Consider the following 22,982-nt stretch of genomic DNA (forward strand, 5'->3'; position numbering starts at 1 on the left):
CGAGTCCCCAGGGATGTGATACGGGAGTGGAGATGGCGATGGAGACGGAAATGGGGAAATGGTAGCACATGCAAGCTGGACGTGCCGTGCAGCCATTTAAATGTGCATGCGAATCTCGCTCGCAGCCGGACGTGGAAGAGGAGGGGGACCGGAGGTTGGGAATGGAGCTGTGCTTTAGGAAATCACTCAGGTAGCAAATGCCACCATCATCATCATCATTGTTGTTGGCTGAAGGGTTGCAAAAAAGCGCACGGCATCTAGACAAAGGCAAAGTTAAGGCAAGCTGCCGTCTGACTGTGTCTGTGTGTGTGTGTGGGTAGCCGCAGGCCATGTGTGTGCGTGTGCAACAAATGTTGTGGGAGTCCTTGGGTGAGAAAAAGGGGCGTGGGGGCGGACTAACGAGCTTTTACTTGCTCGCTTGCAATGCGACAGCAGCAGGTGTGCCATGTGCACACCCACACACACACACACCGAAGTACTCACCCCGAGACACACAGATACTCACACCGACACGGGCGCACAGCTGAGTGACGATAATTGAAATTTCATCACAGTAGTTTGTGGTTTTGTAGCACACACTCAGGCGCACACCCAACCCACACTAATGCGCTTTTCATGGCCTTCTTTTAGGCTGCCAATCGAAATGTTATTTTCTAATTCGAATTTCAGGAATCGCTACGCTTTTTCGTTTGGTTTAAAACACTTTATTTCTTGGGGTTTTCTTTGTCGTAGCCTGTAGCCTTGGTTTTTTCTGTAGGTTTAACATTTACTTGGTATTTGTTTATGATAAAAGTACATTTACGCTTTAGTTTAGGGAATACAATAAATACTAATCAATAAATTAAACTCATTAAATAAATTAGCCATACTCATAATCGTACTCATATCCGTAGTAATATACTGTATTGTATTAATAAAATCTACTATGTTCAGTTTTTGTTTTACTCGCTTTGGGCTGCTTACTTACAGAATTTCACTGTTTCTCAAGATTTTGCTTCCAATGACTTGCTTATGTAATCTTTATTAGTGTGCACATATTGTTAATAATAATTATGTATTTCTCTTTTGCTCATGAAGGTGCTGATGGTAAAATGGAATTTCCGTACATTTATTAAGTCACAGGCTGAGAATTGCAGGATAAATTCCCTAAAATGTATTTTATGAGTAATTTAAGTTGCATAACCTTTCTTTTGGATTCTTCTAAGGAATTGTAGCCCATTTTAATTATATCCTTCAACCCGTTCTCAAATGGTTCTCTGCTTGAAACACCGAAATGTGTAAACTCTAGTGGAAATGCACATCAATCTGTATCTATTCATGCGTTTTTGGATGTCAAGCATCATCTAGTTTTTTTGTCTTTAAGTCACGATGCTGACAACACATCTTTCCTCGTTTTTTGGTTTTTGGATAACTCTATATTAGCTGCATAATTTAAGTGTGTATATGGTTTTTGTGGTTCACCCCCATTTAATTTGACTAGCACAAGTACTTCTTCTTCGGTTTCATCATGCGAATGCGTCATTTGGAGCCCAGCCCGTTGGCCACCAAAGCACCTGGAGTGGCAGCGGCCACGGCGGCTGCCGAGGCTCCTCCGCCACCTCCTCCCCCGCCGCCTCCTCCTCCCCCGCCTCCGACGGGGGGAACGCTGCTGCCACCGCCAGCCACTCCAGCCCCAGGACCGCCCACTGGCGCGCTGACCACCTCACGGGCGCCTGCTGCAGCTGCCGCAGCAACCGCCGCCGCCTGCAGGTGGACCGCTGAATTGGGCGTGGGTGGCGACCTGGTGGCCATCGCACTGCGCAGACTGCTGGCCGAGTGCAGGTGCTTGGCGCTCAGCTCACTGGCCCGCGAATTGCCGCACACCTTGAAGGAGAAACCATAAGCAATTCGTCAATGAAATATTTTTCAAAAAAGAAGGGGGATGAAGGTGTCAGCTTTAGGTGCTTGTATTTTTAGTAAGAAATTTGCCTATTAAAAAAGAAAAGATGTATTCAACAAAAGTAAAAAAAAAGAAAATATAAATTAACTCAAATAATACCTTTTCTTATATTATTTCGTATTCTTCAATAGAAAAATTCGAAAAAATTTACATTTCATTTAATATTTTATCAAGTACTTGCTTTATAATTATTACAAAATTGTGAATGAAAACGAGTTTTGTCAGTTTATATTCACATTTTCTAAAATTTTTGTATCAATAAGATCCCTACCTGATGGTGGCTGTCCCAATCCCTGTATTGACACGAGGCGCTGCAGTAGCGTGCCATGTTGCAACCGGAGCAAGTTTCCGTGGCCTTGCGGCCGCAGTTCCAGCACTGCTGCTGCAGGTTGCTGCCCTAAAATGATGTATAAGAGTGAAAATAGAATAAGCCTTTATTTTCTAATTTTTCGATCAACTTACATTCTGAGTAGTGGCTATTGACGGAGACTTGTTGTCCAGATCCCGTTCGCCACTGGAATGGCGGCTCATCTCCATGAAGAACTTCTCCATGCGCAAGCGTTCCTGGGTCATGATCTCCGCCGCTCGAGTCTCGGCAGCCACCACTGCCCTTTGGATTTCGATGACAGCTTGGCGTTTCACCTGGGAACGGGTCATTAAAATAATGAGTTTTATTAAAATTAAATAGATTGAAATTGATTGCTGGCAGATTGAGAGTCTCTAGAGAACGGAGTTTCAATCCCATAACACATCCTAATTCTAGACATAAGGTCTTGTGTCATTCTCACCTGTGTGACGGCATCCTCGGCATTCCGCTTGAACTCGGCGACCTTCTCCTCCGTCTGCCGTCGCAGTTCCGCCATGGCTGCTGGCGTGACCTCCTGACCGCTGTTGGGCAGCTGTGGCTCGATGCCCCGCTGCTGGAGGATCGTGATGGCCCGCTTCGTCTTGTCCACCATCGCGGAGATGCAGTTGAGCATGGTGTGGATGTTCTTCCACTCCTCCTCGCCACCAGCACCACCAGGAGCTCCAGGAGCTCCCGCTGCATTGGGATTGGGGTTGGGATTCGGTTGGGGATTGCCAGCTCTCTGTGGGGGAACCGCGTGCCTGGCCTGTGCCTCGCTCATCCGCAGATCCCGCTCGTCCCGCTGCATGAAGGCAGCCGCCGAGGGAAGCCCCTCCGCTGATGAGACCGCGTAATCCCCGTAGGCCACCACCGAGTGGGCGGGATGAAGGGTCAGGCGCTTGCTGGGCGGCGGCGGATAGCCTGCTCCGCCGCTGGCCATGTACTCGCTCCACTCCTGCAGGCCGTTGTGTCCGCCGTGCTCCATCATGGAGTCCGAGGAGCGGCGCTTGAAGACCGCACTGCTGCCGTTGGAAGTGGGTGCCTCCAGTTGGATAAAGATGTCCCCGAACTCGGAGCTAGCCACTCCGTGGGGTGCGAACTCCATCACCGCCTGCTCGTTGTTGGTCACATACTGCAGAGCGGACTGGTTGGTGGCCCTGGCCAGGGCCAGAACCTCCCGCTGGACCAGAGCGATGCTGTTCTTCAGCAGCGGAACCACATACGGTCGCAGGGGAAGGTTGATTGCCTCCTGCAGGGCCAGTCGGAACTCCTCCACGGAAATGCTGCCGGAGCACAGGGAGAGCACCAGAGCGCGCACCCTCTCACTCACTTCCGGCTGTCCTAGTTCTTGGGAGAACTGCACCAAGGCGCCCAGGAACTTCCTCATCTTGGCGACCAGTCGCGCCTGCTCCACATGGGCGGCTGCAGCGGCGGCGGCGGCTGCGGCCAAGGAGGCGGCATGCTGACTCCCCGGAGTGGGCGTGGGCGAAGTGCCAGAGGATCCTATCCCGCCGGAGGATCCGTTGACCACTGGAGAGACGCTGGCATTGCGCTGCGGCCTCTGGTGCAACTGCAGGGGGGAGTGGGGCGAGCGGGGGGCCAGGCTGCGGGAGCTGTCCGGCGGAGAGTCCGGTGGAGTGCGGCACAGACGGTCCCGCTCCCGATCCCTGTCCCTGTCGCTCCTGCTGCTGGATGTGTGGCTGCTGTCCTTGCTGCTGGACGAGGAGGAGGAGCTCTTGTCCCCGCCGTTGCTGCTGCTGCTGGCTGTTGGATGAAGGGGCGAAAGGGAAAGGGACCAGTGGTCACTTAGTTAGTTGCATGTTCATCCTGCAACAAGGGAAACAAGTCCAAGTCCAAGTTCGGGACCAGGACAGGATGTGCAGCCCAGGCGCATTACAAATGCATTAGCAGAAGTCGAGGGAACGGAAATATATATGCCACCTAACCACAACAAGCTACAGCACTTGTCCCACAGATCTGGCCGTACTACATACTGCATTCTGCAGTACATACTACATTCTCGACCAACTGCCGGCATTAACAAATTTGTTTGAACATGGGAAATAAATTAGCAAACATTTTTGGCCCTACCGAAGTGTGCTGCTGTGTGGTTTGGGCCCAGTCAGGCAAGCAAATCAAGCACCACATAACGCACTAATTGCGATTACGGACGGGATGGGATGGGATGGGTTGGATTGGCAAGTGGGCTTCGTGGGTTCGCTGGCTGGACGGCTGGATGGGTTTTCCCATGACCAGGGGTGGCTCGGGTGAAACACATTGCGGTACGTGCTGTCCCAGCGCATCCATGATCCTATCCTGGCAGAGCCAGAGCGATGCTGTAGCTCAAAAATGAAAAGCTTAACGCAAATCCGCAGTGCGCAGCTGGACGGAGAAGCTGCTGGGAAACTGTTTGTCAGGCGACGAAATTTTCGGAAAGGGAATGGGTGACAAAATCTCTTCTGATTGATATTAAAATAACATTTTCTACATTAAAATGATACCCTCAATCTTTTTAGTTTTACATAATTTTTAGGAAATGCAACTCATAATTGTGTTAAGTTAATTTTATTTAAAGTACAGAAATATTTGATATCTTGGGTACCACAAATAAGTGGTTGACTTTTAAAAAAAAGTACAATGGTGTCTAAAAGTATGCAACAGTTCATATTGAATCCATAAATATACCCTATTAATTAATTATTTTGTATAATTTTTTAAAGCCTGTCTGAAGATCTTCCTGTTTACTTACATTTGAAAATTTTATTGATATTATTACACATCAATAACCCTTAGCAAATATTGGTTTTTATCATATAACAAATTTCTGGGACCTTCCCGAATGTCAAAAACCTCGTAGGTTTCGTGAGACGAGTATAAGGGGCAGGCTTAGGACACATTTGTCGCCTGCGACGACCAAACACACACAAACTTTGTTTGCACAAGCTAATGGAAATTGTTTATGGGTGTGGGCAGATGGCTCGGTGGGTCGTGGGGCTGTTGGCTTGATGGGCGATTGGGTGGGTGGCTGACAGACACTGTGGGTGGCGAATGCTGCTGATGACCATGATGATGAGGACGATGATGACGACAACGACGATGGGAATGGCAGTCAGTTGATGTTGCCGCTGCTGCTGCTCCTGCTGCTGTTGCTGTTGCTACTGTTGCTGATGTTGCTGCTGATGCTGCCGTGCGGCTGCTGCACAGTTTGCTTTTGTGATAATGATTGTGGATACAGCTGCAACTGGCTGTGTTTTCACAGCCATTCAGGCACGCCACCGCCATGCCAATCGAAGGGCCACACGACCGCCCACTGCCAACTGCCGACCAGAATGGGGGACACATGGATCTGGACGGGATGGTCGGGGGGTCGGAGTTGGAGTCGGAGGCATCAGTCAACCGAGTCGGCGGCTCTTATCAAACGCCAAACATAGACAATGATGGATCACATGGTGCCACCCATTCCTTTTTCCTGGCTTAATTGGCCGGCATTTGCCACTGCCACGTCCCCACTCCCCCACCCACGCCTCGTCCACATCCATTTGCCCTTTTTCTCGGCTGGTGGACAATTGTAAAATATTGCACTTGACCGGGCTTAAAAGTTTCGGTTTGTTTTGGCTTGGTCCTGTTGTGGGAAAACCTCAAATGCTGACCCAAAGTTGCTGGCCGAGCGCAGCAGCTGCTGCCGAGAAACCCCACGCAAAACCGAAAAACTATTTACGAAAATTCTGTGTTGACAATTCACATATTTTCTAAAACATAATGTTTGGGGAGGAGGGCTTCGACTGCTGGCCCAACATTTGCCAGCATCATGAGCTCGGCTCCCTCTCCCCATCGATTTAAGGTTACGTATACGCAGCGTGGTCCCGGCAGTGCATCTGTGTGTGTGTCTGTATCTGTGTCTCCTGTGTGCCACAGTGTGTCTGTGTATATGTGGGCAACAGAATTTGCACAGCTGCGCCCCATAGATTGCAGTCGAGCGCACAAAACGAAACGTTGGCAAGTTTAGTTTGTTGTTGCTGCTGCCGCTGCCGCTGCTGTTGCTGCTGCTGTCATTGCTGTTGCTGTTGCTGGCATAGTCATTTGGGAAAACAATCATTTTGGCAAATATTCATCATGCACTGCTCCTGATTATCATCGGATGCTGCGGGGGCGGTTCAAGGGGGGTTTGTTTGCCCGGAAAATGCTAATTGCTGGTGAAAGGAAAGAAATTCAAGCGACTTAAATGCTGGGCCACACATCATTTGCCTGGGAACTGGCGCAGGTAGCGCATCCCCGAGATCCCGGCAATCAAAGCCGCAATGGCCCCCTCCTTACTCCGCCCCTGCCCCGCTGCGCCCAAAAGCAGGCAACAAAATGCTCGTCTGCGTGCGGGCTTTTCTGATGCTGATGCTGGGAACAATGCCAGCAGCGGTTTCTGTTTTTTCCCCCTCTTTTTTGTGGGCGAGTTCTGGGGGAGAGGGAAACTACATGGCAAAATGCTTTTGGCCTTTTTCATTCGCAAATTCGTCAAGTTTCCGACTGCGGCCTGTGGTCTCGGTGCGGCTCGGAAAACCATTTAAAAAGTAACGAATTCCCAATGCTCTGATGTGGAGTTCCAGTTGGAGTACCGAAGTGGAGTTTGAGCTGGGATCTAGGTCCAGATTCCTCTGGGTGAAAACATTTTAAAGAGCCGGCGAAACACGTGCAGCTGCTGAGTTTCACACCATCGTGCGACCAGCTATAAATATTGGGGATTTTGAGCATACACTGAACTTTCAAAGCTCGAATCATAAATCTGTCACCAATAAAAGATTTGAGAGCGACAGCTGCCAATATTCCATTGTACTATTCTGGCATTCTAAGCGGATTCGATATAGAATTTTACTTCGAGGACTTCGAGTTAGAGTAACCTTTTAGTGTTTTTTAGGCCCGTTTATCAATATTTATTTTGTCTATGTTCTATATGGAAGATCATCTTACGGGGCCGAATTGAATCCTTTTAGAATTTCAGAAGAAAAACTAGAGTTACGAAAGCTTGAGGTGTGGAAGCTAAATGCCAAATATTAGTATTCAAAATACTTTTTAATTTAAAATCGTGAGTTTTGGCAATGCAGTATTTTAGGCCTAAAACGGAGAAGATATCATTTAATAAATATTTACTTAGTTTTAAACCGGCATATTAAACTTTAGCTAAATACTATCCCCTATCGGCTTTGCTGTGGTGTTGGCATTGAACATTTTCCCTATCCGCCCTCTTTTTCCGCAGTGTATGCGCCTCGAAGAACGCTCCACTCACCTTTAAGCCGACGACTAATTGCCGCCGCTGTGGCTACCGCCGACGCTGTGCTTGTGTTGCTGTTGGTGGCCGCGGCAGCTGCCGCTGACGCTGATCCCGCCGAGGACGATGACGTGGGCGGCACCTGGACAGCCGCTGCGGTGGCCACCGCCAGAGCGGCTCCCGCTGCCACCGCCGCCGCCGCAGCTGCGTCGTAAGCGTCCTTGTCAGTAATCTCCTCCTTAATTATCGCCTTGCCGTCGAGCGCCATCTGGAAATAGTGGGGAAACAGGCAAGGAAATCGGTGAGCTACGCAGAATGGAAAATGGAAACGGAAAAGGTATAGGGGCGGACCACCCTCGTCCACCCCGACCACCCACGCCCAGCTAATTTCCCCGGCAGACTGCACAGGTTCCCAAGAGCGGCGATAGACGAAAACATCAAGTGACAAAGTTCTCACATTATGTTTTCAACTTATTTGATTTCAATTTGATTAAATGGTTGTCTGACATGCAAATTGGGCGCACCCGCACTGAAATATCCGCTGAAAGACCTTGGGCCTTTGTTCGCTGCGAGAGGAAAGAACAGCTGCCGCTTTAATTTGGCCAAACTGCTTTCATTTTTAAGGGGCTTAAGTGCAGATACTTTAAGTATGCACTTTCATTTAATAATAAACCAGCTGCATTATTGGTGTCCTAAGTGTGATGCCCTCTTGTTAAGCCCTTAAAATAATGCCTTTCAGAGCTTAATAGGACTTCTTTTGTCGAAATGCTAGCTAATCTGTGCTATAATTCCGAAAATGATCATGATCTGTGACAAGTGGATAAATACAAATACAAATATGTATAATTAGAATTAATTGTATTTAAGGTCTCTTTATCATTGATAGTTTTCTGACAATTGTCTTAAGCCACCTGATAGGGTACACTTTCTAAATAATATTCATTTCTACAAATTTCTATAAATTCTTAAGATTTTTCCTTCATCCCGAATAGCAGAGACCGAAAGCAATTTTCAGACAAAAGGCACCGACAGCTGCCAACAGTCCACACGCCGTAAACACCTGTTTCGTAATTGAGTTGAGGAACATTTTACTCGGGCCGCCCAACTAAATGAATATGCGATTGGGAAACCTCCCCGAGTTCTTGAAGTGGCCAAAGAAATCGGGAGCGCAGTCTTGCTAATTGACTAGGCAACTGCATTTCCTGTTTACCAATCATTGCGACCCGTTTCCCCGGCAGTTCCGGCCACCCACTACCACCTCCACCCACCCATCTTTCGACACCCCACCTGCCACACTTCCCGCCCAAAACTTGTTCATGTCCAGCTCGCATGAGGGGAAACATTTTTGTGTTGATTTTTATCACTAAAATATGTAAATACCTTTGCGGACTGTGGGAGTTTGTGCAGCTTGCCATGCCCATGCGTAAACAAGGGGGGCTAAGCAGAGAAAAAACAAGAAAAACACGAAGGAAAAGCGGAAAAACAGGGGGCCTGCAAACCTGTTCAGTTTCATTCATGTTTTCGATCAATCTCTGCTGGCCGTTTTCGCCTTGCGCCAAACTGAGGTGCAAGAAATTGTTTAGAGCAATTGTTTAAAGTCAATCGTCGCGCCCGGCAATATTTACAATCGAGTGGGGGCATCGAAGCCCCCGTAATCCCCCTGACATTCCCCAGGGGGATTGCATAGCACTTGGAGCAGCTGTTGGGCATCAGAGCGAAATTACACACGAATGCCGCAAATGAAATTCTATTAAAAACAAACACTTGACACGCCGGCAGCTGCCGCTTGGCAAAGTGAGGGGCGACTAATGACGACCCAGCCCCCTTCTTTTTAAGTCTATTCCCATTTGGCGGGTAAGTCCAGGCCATGAGACCAGAAGATCTTGTGCTATCCCTCAGCCGGAGGAACACTTGACAAGTGTTTTTCAGCGCGGTCTTTCCACAGTTTGCGAAAAACAGGGAGACCAAACATGCGTGGGGTGGTGGCGGGGCAAACAACAAGTGTTTGTGAAAGGCGGCAGGTGAGCTTAATTGGGAAGTGGGTGGTGGGTGGTGCTGTGGGCTCCGAGGGGTGGTTCTCCGCTCTGTTCTGTTCTGCTCTGACTCACTTAATAGCCGGCAGCTGCCGCTTTCGGCCTGGCTATGACGAATGAATCAAATGTCAGGAGCAGTCGTGTCGTTGTCGCTCAAGCAGCTGTCGCCTGTCGTCGCCAGAAGGCGCCCCCAAATGCCCATGCCCCATCCCGAGCCCCTCCTCCACTTCCCATCCTGTGTAAGGCAAGCACTTCAAAGAGCCGGGAGCCTCACAAGCTTCCATCGCAGCAAAATGGAAAATGTCGCCCGCAGAAGTTTTTCCCACAAAACTTGGGCCAGCTGAAGCTGAAGCGGCAGGATGGAGAAGGATCTGGGCTCTGGGCTCTGGGATCCGGGAGCCGGGATCCGAGGAGCAAGGCTCAGGCGGTCTGAGGCTGCGACGGCTGCCGGCGAAATTGCCAAGAGGAAAAGTAATTATTTAAACGGAGGCAGCACAGTGGGATAGAAGCCTCAACTACTGATTTACATCACTTTTTAACATTAAGCCATTGAATATTGGGGAAGTGTCAAAAAATCGTTGAGCCTTTTGAAATCACTCATAGTACTGCCTAAAAGTATGCAATGAAAATTATGAATGTATTTTTTTTTTTTTTTTTTTTTTAATTAACATCTTTATTTAATATAATCCAGGAACAGATCTAATTAAAGCCTTTAACCTAAATGTTTTCTAGGTACTCTTTTCTCTTGTTGCATACTTTTTAACACCTTTATAAGTCGAAAATAGTTATCATTTGCATTATCAATAAACTTAACCTTTCGACTTAAATGCTCGATCCTGAAATTAAGCCCCCTCCACACAGCATCCTCTTTTCCCAAGAGGTGGCATCTCAATGCCAACTCGCCCCCAAGGCAATATAGCAACTATTAGCAGCCCATGCCAGGCGATTTGACAAATGAATGGCAACGGCAAAATACATTTTCACTGCATAATTTTCAATTAGGCTGGCGAAAATCATAAAAAACAAAGGACAAATTTTAAACGACATTCATTTAATTCTTTTCGGGGCGGGCGGGTTCGGTGGCTGGGGCGTGGCACTGCGAGCCATGTGCTGGACACCAAAGCATTTTATACTTTTATCCCTTTTGCTAACAAAAACACACCAACACACTCACGGACAGAGGGCAGGATAAAAAGGACGAGGAGTGGTTAACGAAAAGGCGCGCCAACTGAAATAACAACAACAAAGGATGTGGAAAATGGGCTGTTGAAGGGGTGGCTGGGCAGTGGGAGGGTTGAAGGCCAGCCGAGAATGAGGTGGGAGGATGAGAGGTTGGGAAATCACAGCACAGCTGCATGTGCTTTCCCGGTAAGCTGCCCATTTTCCGACCGCCCTTTGGGCCCCCTTCTCTCCACACACACGTGTGTGTGCGAATGACAACCAACTGGACCTCGGACCTCGAACCTCGAAGCCTGGGACTAGACTCCCCGACTCCCCGAGTGCCCGGAATCCCCGAATCCAGGACTGCGGGCACTTTGTACTGCGGACTCCACTCCGCATTGTGCGTCATTATGGGCAAGTGGCGCCCAACCCGTTTCCCGCTGCTGGGAGGGATTACTGGCAACTGGCGACTGGCGACGACACCTGTGCAGCAAGGGCAACAGCAACATCGCTTCACAGTTAAAACTTTTTTGCAACTGCTGCGTCAGCTGCTTCATTACACATGAAGCTACAAATGTATGCTGGCGGAGGCGAAAAAAGGATGGGTTTTGCGAAGAGTTGCCGCTCATCGTTCGCCGGGGGCTGGGTAATTAGCATTGAAACAGCTGGGGGTCGAGAGTGGGCGGCTGGCGCTCAGGGGTTAATTACACGGCGAGCGTCTACAATTACAGCCATCGGAACATTATGGAGAGGGAGATGTGGGAAAATGTGCCAAAGCGATTGCTAAGCTTCTGTCCAAGACCTATAAATCGATTTGCTTGATTTTGCAGTGAAGGGGGATAACTATTTTTAATTGTAATTAATAGTAACTATTATTTTTAGGAACTAAATTATGGCTTAGCTTTATGTATCTCTAAGTTTAATCAAAAGCATCGATTGGCACGGGTCGATGTGTGTGTGACGACTGCTGTTGTACTCTGGACGTGTGCCGACAGCGGCTGGGTAGAGCTTATCCCATTGCCTGCTTAATGATCCCTGACTCCAAAAAATGTTATAATTCAAAGGCATATTCCCTATACCACTTAAAACTATAAATAAAATGAGTAAAAGTTGGAATTTAAATATAATTAAAATTAAAACTAAAATAAGTGGAATGAACAAATATAAGTAGTTAATATATATCATTGTAACTCATTTGTGTTCTTCTTACCAAAATCCTTTTATTGAGATTGGCTAACCAAATGTTCTAACCTCGCACCCCTGTTGATTTGCTAACTAATCAAAATTAAATTAAATTAGCCCTTATTTAAAGTTCTTTAGTCTGCAGATTTCGTAATTGGCCCAAACTTGAGCGGCAACCCTCGTCAACTATTTGCTAAGCGCCTCTCAGTCTGCCGGGTTGTCTGTATATATAAGTGTTGGTGCGCCTGTTGGCAACGTGCCGCAGCATTGGCGTCATTTTAAATTACACATCTCACACACAGAAAGCGAGCAACAGGAAGAGGGGCGGCAACACCAACAGCAGCAACAACAACATTTTTGCACTGCTCGGCCGCACGTGCGAATTTTCCTGCCCCTGCCCCTGCCCCACTGCCCGCCTCTCGATTCACCCTTCATTTGCAGCCTGTGTGGGGGGCATAATAAGATAATGGCTTGTCACAGGGGCAGCAGCAACATCAGCACAACAGCAACTACGGGGCAAAAACAGTTGAACGAGTGTCGCGCTTAATCGGCTTTATGGTCTGTTTTATTTCCGATACGAACTGCTTTATGTGCGGGGCTTGGGGCGAATGGAGAACATTTGGCTGCCACATGTTGCCCACAAAACGTATTTAGGCATCCCAATTATGCCAGCGACAGCAGCTGATGGCCGCCAGCTGCCGATGTTGCTGTTGCTGTTGCTGTTGCTGTTGCTGTTGCCGCTGCGGCTGTGCCGCTTGTGTTGCTGCCGGGATGCAATTTTCCAACGTGTGCTGTTGCAATTGAAGATTTTCCAGCTGCCACGGCTGGCGGCGCTTGTTCTCCCCTGATTGGAAAATCATTCTGCCAGCCTTGCAGCACGTGATGCCATTCAAGTTTTTGCCAAGTTGTCTGCCAGCAGCAACATCAGCAGCGGCAACACAAGCGACTGGCAACACATGTTGGCACGTGTCGCCGTTGATGTCTCTTGGCCAAAAGCCTGCTCTAGACAGCGGCAGCGGCAGCCACTGCTGCCGTTTTCAATTAAAAATTGCGAGTGACAGCAGGTGCTCTTGATGGTTGGGCCGACCTACCGATTCCGATGCAGATGCAGTTGCACCTGTGCGCTGGTCTAATAGGAGCTCATTTCTCTCCCCGCCATTAGCAGTTCGAAGCCCCTGGACTTGAACCCTCTGCAGTGCCAGCCAAATGCACAAATCGATGAGTGTTGCTCTCTTGCGAGCAACACATTGCCCCTGCAGCAGCAATTTCCCCCTTTTTTGGCACAAATCTGTTGCAGACACTGGAGGCAGCAGCTCAAACAACTGTGTCCTGACAACTTACAAGGAGGAGTGCTCCTGCCTCGGCTGACTCGGCTGCCTCTCCTGCGGCATCATCTGCGTTTCATCTGGGGCAAGAAATATTGCGCCAGCTGTGCCAGCTGCTTCGTTTGTCGTTTTTGCCCAACGCCCCCTTCCTTTCGGAATTTAAGAGTGTGTGCGGGACAAGGTCAGCCGAGTCTGGGCCTGGAGATTTAGGGCTGCAGCTATACATCGCACCGCCTGGCAAATCCAATTCAAATGCCGGCAGGGGCACTTTGGATATTTGGTAGCTTGCCAGCGAACGGCGTCTGCGATTCTGCGATTGTACTGGACATGCGGCACTCGTGGACACAGCTTTTTTGTCCCGTCGCCGGAAAATGTTTAAAACATAAGAGCCTGAGGGGCAGGCAGCTGGCAATGCGGATGGGCTAGGGTTAATGGTTAAGACCATGAAATATTTCGCCATAGAAAGGAGTTTTCTGGGTAACAGTTTCGTTAAAAATGTAAGCAATACATTGTCATTTAAGTTGAATATTTTTAAAAACATCTTTTACATGCTTAAAATATTAACAACATTTTTTAATCTGCTTTATGAACTCAATAATTACAAATTATACAAAATATTATATAATCTAATTTAGTATTCAACATTCTAAATAAAGAAGCCAAAAAGAAGAATATCTAATATTTCAAATATAATTGCTAAACAAATTAATTGATATAACAAAACATTATCAACAGAGTAAAATCAGCTATATATGTGTGATGGGAGAGACACCCTTAATTTGAATCTCCAATGGTTTGTTTTTTATCTTGCCTAACTTATATTTACATGGTAAGACACTTATGTATAATGTTATAAAATATTTGGTTATTTTGTATTTTAATAGACCCAAAGTATAAAGTGGCATTTTAAAATGTCACAAATATAATGACTTCAGGGAGCGGAAAGGTCAGTGGATATATTTAGCTTCCAATTTACCGAAATAGATTAGATGGGAAAACTACTGTGTGTTGGATTGGAATAAAAACCACCAGCAATATAGTTTTCCCGTACTAAATAAATACATCCCTGCCACTGGCGAACCTGCTCTATTATTTTCCCCATTGTTTCGGAGCGAAAAAAGAAATCGCTTTTTTGCGCTGGCTTCTCCTATGACATTTTTGCTTGCCCCCAAAACATTCTGTGGCCCACGTCTTTTTAATAAGCTGCCACTTGCAGCGCCAACAATTTCGCAGTGGCAGTGGAAAAGCCGCAACAGCGGTGCGGAAAAGCGGGGAAAACCGAGGAAAAAGGCAGGCAGCCAGGCGAGCAGAAGAACTAGGAGTAGGAAAGCAGGAAAACAGGATGGGAGCGACGCCGAATTTTGTTTTTGACTTTTTCGATTAAGCGTATGCAGCCCCGCTTTTCCGCTTTTCCGGGGAAGCCGTTAGTTGCTGTGTTCTGTGTGTGACATTTTCGCGATTTTTTGGCTTTTCCTTATTCTTTTTTGCCCCTCGACAAAACCATCCATTCTGTTCGTTTCGTTTGCAATGTTTGCGTTTGAGCTTTGCTGAGCAGGGTTTTCCAGCTCTCGGCTCCATTCTGTTTTCCCTGGCCCGCTCGACTGACAAGTCTAATAAGCAAATTGACTTATTTCCGGTCGCCATGTTGTCTGTTGGCTCAGCTGCGCCAGGCCGCAAACAAAATGGCGTCTCATTAGTCAATGTCGTCTAGGCGGCATCTTAATTGCAAAAGGTGTGAAAATCCAAAGTTTTTTTATTCTCTGTTTGTTTTGGGTTTTCCACCCAGCAGTTTGCACTGCTAATGATTGATTGAGCCCTTGATGGATTGCCTGAATGGCTGACTGGCTGGCTGGCTGGCTGGATTTGCCAGCGGAAACGCGGGCGGGCACACATGTGGTGAAAATTCGAAAAGGGGACTAATTTGATGCCAGCAGCTGCACTTGTCATGTGCATTTTCACCTGCTCCTACGGCTCTACGCTGCCATACGTTTGTGTTTTGTTTGCCCCCCGACTATTACGCTAATAACTTTGCCCTTCTTCGCCGCTGTCCATTTTAAATTTAATCACCATGTGCAATTGGCCACTGGGGCCTCCACCCGCGGGCCCTGCATTATTTAATAGAACTTTGTTGAATGCCTGATTGCCCGCTGATTACCGATTACCAATTGCCGATTAGACAGGGCCAGCCAGCTGAGTTGCCCAGCGGCCAAAACAAAATTAAATTGCTGACACTAATTGGACTGCAGGTCGGTCTGAAATATGGGATCTATTTGCTAGATACAATTAAGCTGTCAACTCCGCTCGTAGGCATTTCCAAATGCTGACGATTTCAGGGCAAATAGTTTGGGTTCCTTTAGGGTAAACGATTTCAAGGGAAGAACACCTATTAATTGTAAATCTGTTGGTATCTGAAAGGCTTAATAAAATATCATACTAATGATCATGGCTTATTCCCACATAAATGCCCCTTTTGCAAGTAAATTTTAGCACATTGTACTATCAATTGTACATTTTATGATTTATTATTACATAAGCCCAAAATAAATTAAATATAAACATATATATTTCAATAAACTAAGTAAATAGCACAGCACACTTTAATATATTTCCCTATTCACCTGCCACTATACCACCTACCTTGGAATACGAAAATTATGGTTATCGCATTGCACAATCAACAAGATAATAAGTGCAGTTTTTATAGGTAACATCACCTCTTTGCCCTTTAAATTGCCATATGTTCAGATTATCGAATTATCCCCTGCGTTTAGGCCTTGATGTCATTCGGGGCATACAACTGGGTATCAATTAGTCCAACCCCTAATTAGGGCAAACTCTCCAGATACTTTTTTCGCCTTTTTTGCGGTGGGTTGTTTAATGAGCAGCGGAAAAAATGGGAAAACACAGAGTAAAACAGGCCGCGTCTGAGCCTACAAGCTGTTAAAATGTTTATGCAGGTGTCATGCCAATGACAGCGGCGCTGAGAAAGAGGAAAGGAGCTGGCGGAGATGGTCGAGATGGAATAGCAACCGCATTGCCAATAACAATAACATAACCAAGCCGGGTCGGGCAAAAAGGCCAAAAAGACAAAAGACCCAAAGGCAGCTGGCCTCACACTTGTTCGCATCCCGCATTCCCCGCTCCATCCCGACATCGGTATCGTTCTTTCCCCGTTTGATCATCGATTGCAACAGCTGCCGGGCCAAGGCCAGATCGGCCAGGTGATTTCCCAAGTGAGTCACGAGTCGCAGAAGGCAAGGGCCTGTCCGAGATCCCTAGCAGATCATCCCCTCAATTCGGAAATCCTCAGTTGATAATTCTGGTGAGTTAAGGGATCGTTTTCATTCGAAAAGGAGTTTTAAAAGACTTATTACATAACCATATACGCATTGATCGGAGATCGATTAAGAAATTGTTAAGATGATTGATATTTTTGTCAAAACAACATTTAAGATTTTGCTTTTATAGATCTGATGATAATATTTAAATTTTATCACACAATAAATTACATAATAAACTTTTTTCATGCCATAGAGTAATATCGTAATATCACTATTTATATTTAATAACATTCTGTGTCAAAAAAAATTAAGTTATTTTTTGGAAAATACGTTAACTATTATTTGTAACTAGTGCAAATAAATACTGAGTTATGATTGACTACCAACTACTTCAAGCTTGGTAAAACACCGCCAATTGCGAGGGCCGATTAGGTTGGTAGGCCAATCAATTAGCCCTGGCAGCCCTCAAAAGTTTACTGTCAGCCATAAACTTCGGGCCGGAAAAAGGTACATCTGGGCCATTTGAGGGTTTTCACGATTTCCCAGCTTCCAGCTTCCCGATTGCAGGCCGTTTGGGAACCAAAGTTCGGGCTGCGACCACTGATATACGGCGGCTACAGCTATAGCTGTGGGCATACAGCAGATGGAATCGACAGACGGTAAAGGCAGCAGCGCCAGAGGCAGCGACACATGGCAGCCAGCTGCAATTATTTGCAGTTGGAAGTTCTGTTTCTGTTGGGAACGCGGCGCACAAGGCCATCAGAAACAGACGGCGGCCAAAGTCATGGACCAAAAAGCCACTGGATGCTGCTTCCGGCCCCTTTCCACCCCCCAAAAGCGGCAAAAAGAGGGCAAATAATTTATAATTTCGCACGTGAAACTGACAAAGCAGAGGGAAAGCGCAAGCGAACGAGATTTTCCTCCCAAAACGACTGGGGGACGTGTGTGTGTATTCCGTCTTAAACTATTATTCGAGCACTTGACAAACGAATTTGTATCTGCAATTGTGCCCGGCGAATCTGTTTGAGTCTGAGCAGATAAAAAACAGATGCGACCAGCTATCTGTGGCCCGTCAGATGTACGCACAGCACATATATCTGCGCTCTATAAGGCCAAAGACACTTTGAGTGGCAGAAGACAGCTGGCCGCAATCAACATGTGTTGGCCGTAGCTCATGTTCATGTCGAGATACAATTTGCATGGACTCACCATTTTGGCAGATCTCTGTTGTCCCGCTGAGGGTCTGTGGAGGATGAGTCTTTCTGGATTTCCGAATCCAATCAATATCTATCTTTGAGATACTTTTGCTGGGTTTTGTGATATTTAGCACTTCGCGACCGCTTGCTTGTGGGCATGCTTATTTACCATCGAATCATTGTAGTAGCGGAGGCGGCAGCGCGCAACGCGAACCGGCATCTCGGGCGAACGGCAAACGACTGGATGCGAATCGGCATCCAAAGCTGAATGGATGCGAAAGTATCTGTGGATCGGGTATCTGAATGGCGCGCTGGCTGCACGCGAACAGGAAAACACGCGGAAGTCGGACTGCGAATGCGATTGGAACTCAGGAACTCAGGAGCTGAGGAGCTGCGGACGTCCGACCAGTCGAGAGTTGGGTTTGTTTGTGAGAGCTGTGCCGTAGACCAGGTAGCACATGTTCGACCGCTCCGCTCGGCCGTCCGCTCGGCACTCGGATGGCATCATCGTCTCGGCGCGAGGCGCCTGCGCATTTGCAGATGGAACAGCTGTTTCGGTACCGGTGCCGCTCTCCCCCGTCCGCTCGGCGGCAACAACAGCAACAGCAACAACTGGCAGGCAGGCAGACACTCGCTGGCCCGCTGGGCTATTAACATCAGCTGCTGCTGAACCCAGACCCCCGCCTCCTTTCCTTTTCCTGCGACGGCAGCTGAAAAATTCCTTTTTGGCAGCAGCTTGTTTCTCTCTGTGCTGCTGTCTCGCATTTACTTCACTGCCCTGGCATTCCAGTTGGCATTGCCGCAGTTCAGCTCGATTCGGTTCCCAACTGCGTGCCGATATTTAAATAAATTGCCAACCAATTGTGCACACACTCCCTCACAGCCTCCCGTTGGGGGACTCGCACTCCCACACCCCCGTCCTCCAGAAAGGCCTTATGTGCGTGTTCACACCATGTCAAATGCTCAGCAGGCCCACCCCAATCCGATTTTGGTCCACCCCCATCGAGGTCTGGCAAATTAGACGCGATTCAGCTCGCTTCGATTCCATGTGGGATCTCCAATTGGAAGTGGGCGGATATCGGGGGTTTAAGAGATCAGTCCCAGAAAGCAATTAGCTCGGGGAGTCACAGAACACATTTGCTCGTTAGTTCCTTGGATTCCCATGTCAAATATGGGCATGTCTTTATGGGCAGGAGATACTTCGATTAGGGGTACTACTTTGAAGTAGCCCTAAGCAAATAGCATTGAAAAATGCAGTAAAATGAACTCATTTATGGGTCTTAAAACTACAACTTTGCAATATAAAAAATATAAACAAATATATACAATATAACATGGTTAACATTTATCCGCTATTTCTGAAGAATTCGCGTCCATTTTATAGTTAAAAATATAAAATTAAATGAAATTATATTTCCAAATTATTTAATGTTAGAGGTACATTTTAGTTTCTCTCATTCTAAAGAATATAAAAAATACATTTATGACTCGTATGATTAAAACCTGTCCATATTAGCTCCTCCTTTGAGATTAACTGGCTGTTGATTTTCTTCTGATAATCGGTAAATACTCCCCCTGTCACCCAAGGCCAGTTCCTCCAGCTTCCCCTGGTAATTAGCCTCCGATTGACACATCTATCGCATGGGCCATGCGTGGCATCCTGCCATCTGGTGGCTCCATCAATCTACGCCTGCGAAGACGTTTCAATACATTCCAACAAATTGACCACCACAATTTAAACAAAACCCGCTTTGGCCAATAAGTGGCCATTCATCTTGTCCAGCAGCCGCAGTTCCCCCGGCCCGTCCCGCTGTCCTCGTGGCCATGAGGAAACTTGCCACAACCCAAAACCCAAGCACCCTAAACCACAAGCTTGAACGTGAAGGACTGAGAGGGAATATTTGGCACTCGAGTTGGCAAGTCCAGGGGGTGGGAGCTGGGTGGTGCGCTGGGTGGAAGGGCGCTTCTTTTACTACTTGGTAGCAGTTGGCCATGGCAGCGAAGTCGTCGTCGTCGGAAGAGCAGCATCAGGCGGCAAATAATGTAAAACGCCATTAGGCGAGATTTTCTCATACAAACAACAATTGTGCATTGGCACACCAGCCTGACGTCGTCGTCTGGGATTTCTGGGGGGGATTGGCAGGGAATCGGAGATGGGTGGCGGTGGGCTGGGTTGGGGGGTTGGGCGACTTTTGTGGGCGTTGGACACAGCATTTTTTATGCGCATTTCGCACTGGCGAATGGAAGCGAGAGAGAAGAGCAGACTCTGCCCAGGAATATTCTCGTGGAACGTAGCAAACGAAAACAATTTCGGGCCGCGCTGGCTGGCAAGTGGCAACATTTGTTGCTGCTGCCGCTGCTGCTGCTGTCGCTGCTGCTGCGACAAATTGAATGAAATCACGGCAATTTGGAGTGGCATACATCGGCAGGCAACAGCTGCGCCCAGACCGGACCAAGAGTACGCTCCAAATGGCCAGTCGCAAAAAGAAAGAACGAAAAAAGCCCCATATATACATTAAGGATGGGGGCGAGGAGAACAAACAACGGAATGCTGTTGACGCATAATTGAATTATTAATTTTTATTTTAAACATTGAACGACACGCTGTTGCTGCTGTAACTGCTGATGTCGCCGCTGCACATGCGTCACTCGTGACTTGTCGCTAGAGTGTGCGGCGTTTATCTGGCGAACGGCAGCGTGTATCGCTGCGATAAGGAAGTTGTTTGCTCAGCGGCAATGGAAATTCAGCAGATTCAAACAGAATCAGGGCAAACTTGCGACCCACCACCACCCACTTGATGCGTCCTCTGGGCCAGCAGGTCAAAATGAAGCTGTTTGTTTGGGTGTCTCCCTGCCTTCGGGACTGGGAGTGGCCAGATATGGGAATCGGCAACTGGCTGTCGGCAGATAACACTTCATGGATGGTAATAGCCTTGTTTGGGTAGCTGTAAACGAGCCACCCACTGGGCTGCTTATTAAGATTGCCCCCGTCTTCGTCCTTGTCCTTTTCCACGACAGCCAGAGACAGTTGCTCAGCGGTTGGCCTGTCCAGAGGCAAGGGTCGCGCTAAAATTGTCGCCGTCAGCGGCAATACTGCAGGCCCGTGCGGTGCTGTCCTCTCCAGGACATGAAAAGCCAAGAAAGGACTTTTCCGCCAGCGTAAAATGTTGGCTGCAAGTGAAGTGCGGACAATGCAAGGCGGTTTTCCGAGCTCGAGAAAAGGGGGAAAAGTCAAGAAGGACAGCAGCAATTACGCAGTTGCGGTGATTAACCAATAATTTAAGTATTGACAGCACCTCATCAGTGAGGTCTAATACACAAATTTGGTTTAAACAGGGAACCGCAATGACAGCAGCAACTAGCAGCAGCAACTAGCAACGGCAACAGCGACAGCAGCAACATGTCTTCCCACAAAGCATTAGCCACAGCATTCGTATGCCCCAAAGACACAAAAACTCTATAAGGATAATATGCGTACTTGTGTGGCAACTGGCAGCTCTCAGCAGCAGCAGCAGCAGCAACAAAAGCAGCAGCAACAGCAGCAGCAACAGCCAGCAAGAGTAACCGTTATTAAAGATTTTGAATACCTAATTATGAAAATGTCAGAAGCAAACGTTTTTTGTTGCGGAAGAGGGAGCGAGCGGGGAAGCAATGACAGGGACGGGCATAATCTCCGCCAGGACTCTTTGGCTGTGTGGGTGCGAGGATGTTGCTGGTTGTTGCTGCCAGGCGTGTTCCTATGCCATAGTTGTTGTTAGCCGCAGCAGCAACAGCAACAGCAACAGCAGCAACATGAAGAACAAACTGTGTGTTTGTGATGTGCCTGGCAGCCAAACACGAGCTCCCCCATCTCAGCAGCGAGCAACAAAAACATGGGGAAAATGTGAAAAATTCCATTTTCATGTCACTCAATTGAATTTCCATTCAAACTGCTTTTTTCCTTGGCCAGAACCAGATTCTCTGCGTTTTTTCCCACCGACTGACGCTGACGTCGAGCGCGGCGCTTTTCCATTTCGCCTCGGCAGAGGCCCCCTTCGTGCCCCCTTTAATATTTTTGCCCATTTTCCGGACACACACTCGCACACGAATATGCGGGCGGGCGTTTTGTATTTTTGGGCTTTCTAGCCAAATTAATTGCCTACGGATTTGTAGTTAGTTGCCATCGTCATCGCTTTTGTTGCTGCTGTCGAAAGCTCAAACACAAATACACACAGGCACAACAAATGCCTGCCACACACACACACACACACACACACACACACACACAATCACAATGGTTTTCGGCCAAAAGTCCTTTCTGCCTTGACTGCATTCGGGTTTATGGCAAAAATAAATAAATTTTGGGTTTATCTCAATGGCACACAAGTCATTTGCAGCTGAGATTTTTTTGCTCGCTTTCCTATCTCTACTACTAGTATTTCCGCAGCTACATCGTTTTTCCACCCATCCCATTCTTGCGATTATTTTTTCGTCCTGTGCGCCCCTGCGGTTGCTTTTTGATGGCAAAGGTGAGCACATGTGATGGTTCCGGGTTCCAGCTTTTTTGGTTCGCAGTCGTAGTCTGTCGAGAACAATATGTTGGGAACAATTGAAGCATGACGTGGAGATCTGTGGACTTTGGACACGAGCTTACATCGGATTAACATTGTGCTCAAGGCGTGCGAGTCTGTCGATTCGAATGCATTAGGTTCCCAGTTGCAAGGACAACAAATTGTTGTGGCATAAAGAGAATGAAAATCTGCCAAGGCAGTTTTGTCACATTGAAAGGAAAAGGATGAACTGGCTGACAGGTGTGCTTGGACCTTCACGAAGGCTCCAAAGCTTGATGGGAATCATGAGGACATCAATGAAATAAGGATGCAAATCACATTTTTTAAAATGATGGTCTCTAAAAGTATGCAGTAAAATAGTCATTTTGATTTCTTAATATATTGCATACGTTTATGCACCCTTTAAATTTGTTGTTTACTTTTCGTAGTGAATTTTATTTATCTCTTTTTTAAAGCACACCCATGCTAATGTGTTCAATTACAACAGAAATAAACCAAATGCGAGTCCACCGTTTTTGTCTAAATAGCAACTCAACTGAGCATAGCAGACTACCAGAAGCTGGTCTCCCAGACCCTCCAGCCACAAAAAATAAGTGTCCTGCGATTTTGGGACACACAGAATGGGTTTCAAACGGGGCCAAACACAGTGCCTGTGCCTGTGCCTGCTTTTGTTTAGTGGCCAACAGCGATGCCAACTGCAGTCACAACCCAC

At 47.4% G+C, this 22,982-nt stretch overlaps 1 protein-coding gene across 1 annotated transcript; it reads right to left on the reverse strand.

Moving 5' to 3' along the window:
* Nucleotides 1–688: 688 nt before the first annotated feature.
* On the reverse strand, nucleotides 689–18,150 carry LOC108026920 (protein CBFA2T3). Its single transcript, XM_017098131.3, has 6 exons — nucleotides 17,734–18,150; nucleotides 7,561–7,810; nucleotides 2,728–4,049; nucleotides 2,402–2,581; nucleotides 2,211–2,336; nucleotides 689–1,863 (listed from the first exon to the last, which is right to left on the reverse strand). The coding sequence occupies exons 1-6, from the start codon at nucleotides 17,734–17,736 to the stop codon at nucleotides 1,519–1,521; spliced, it is 2,226 nt and encodes a 741-aa protein (XP_016953620.1). The 5' UTR covers nucleotides 17,737–18,150; the 3' UTR covers nucleotides 689–1,518.
* Nucleotides 18,151–22,982: the final 4,832 nt, after the last annotated feature.

This window comes from Drosophila biarmipes, chromosome 2R (assembly GCF_025231255.1).
Source record: "Drosophila biarmipes strain raj3 chromosome 2R, RU_DBia_V1.1, whole genome shotgun sequence".
Classification (NCBI taxonomy): domain Eukaryota; kingdom Metazoa; phylum Arthropoda; class Insecta; order Diptera; family Drosophilidae; genus Drosophila; species Drosophila biarmipes.

Excerpts from the sequence above, each read along its gene's own strand:
- LOC108026920 (XM_017098131.3), bottom strand. Across the intron at positions 2,582-2,727 it reads CCGAGGATGCCGTCACACAG|GTGAAACGCCAAGCTGTCAT; the intron begins GTGAGAATGACA and ends ACCCGTTCCCAG. Across the intron at positions 2,337-2,401 it reads CAATAGCCACTACTCAGAAT|GGCAGCAACCTGCAGCAGCA; the intron begins GTAAGTTGATCG and ends ACATCATTTTAG.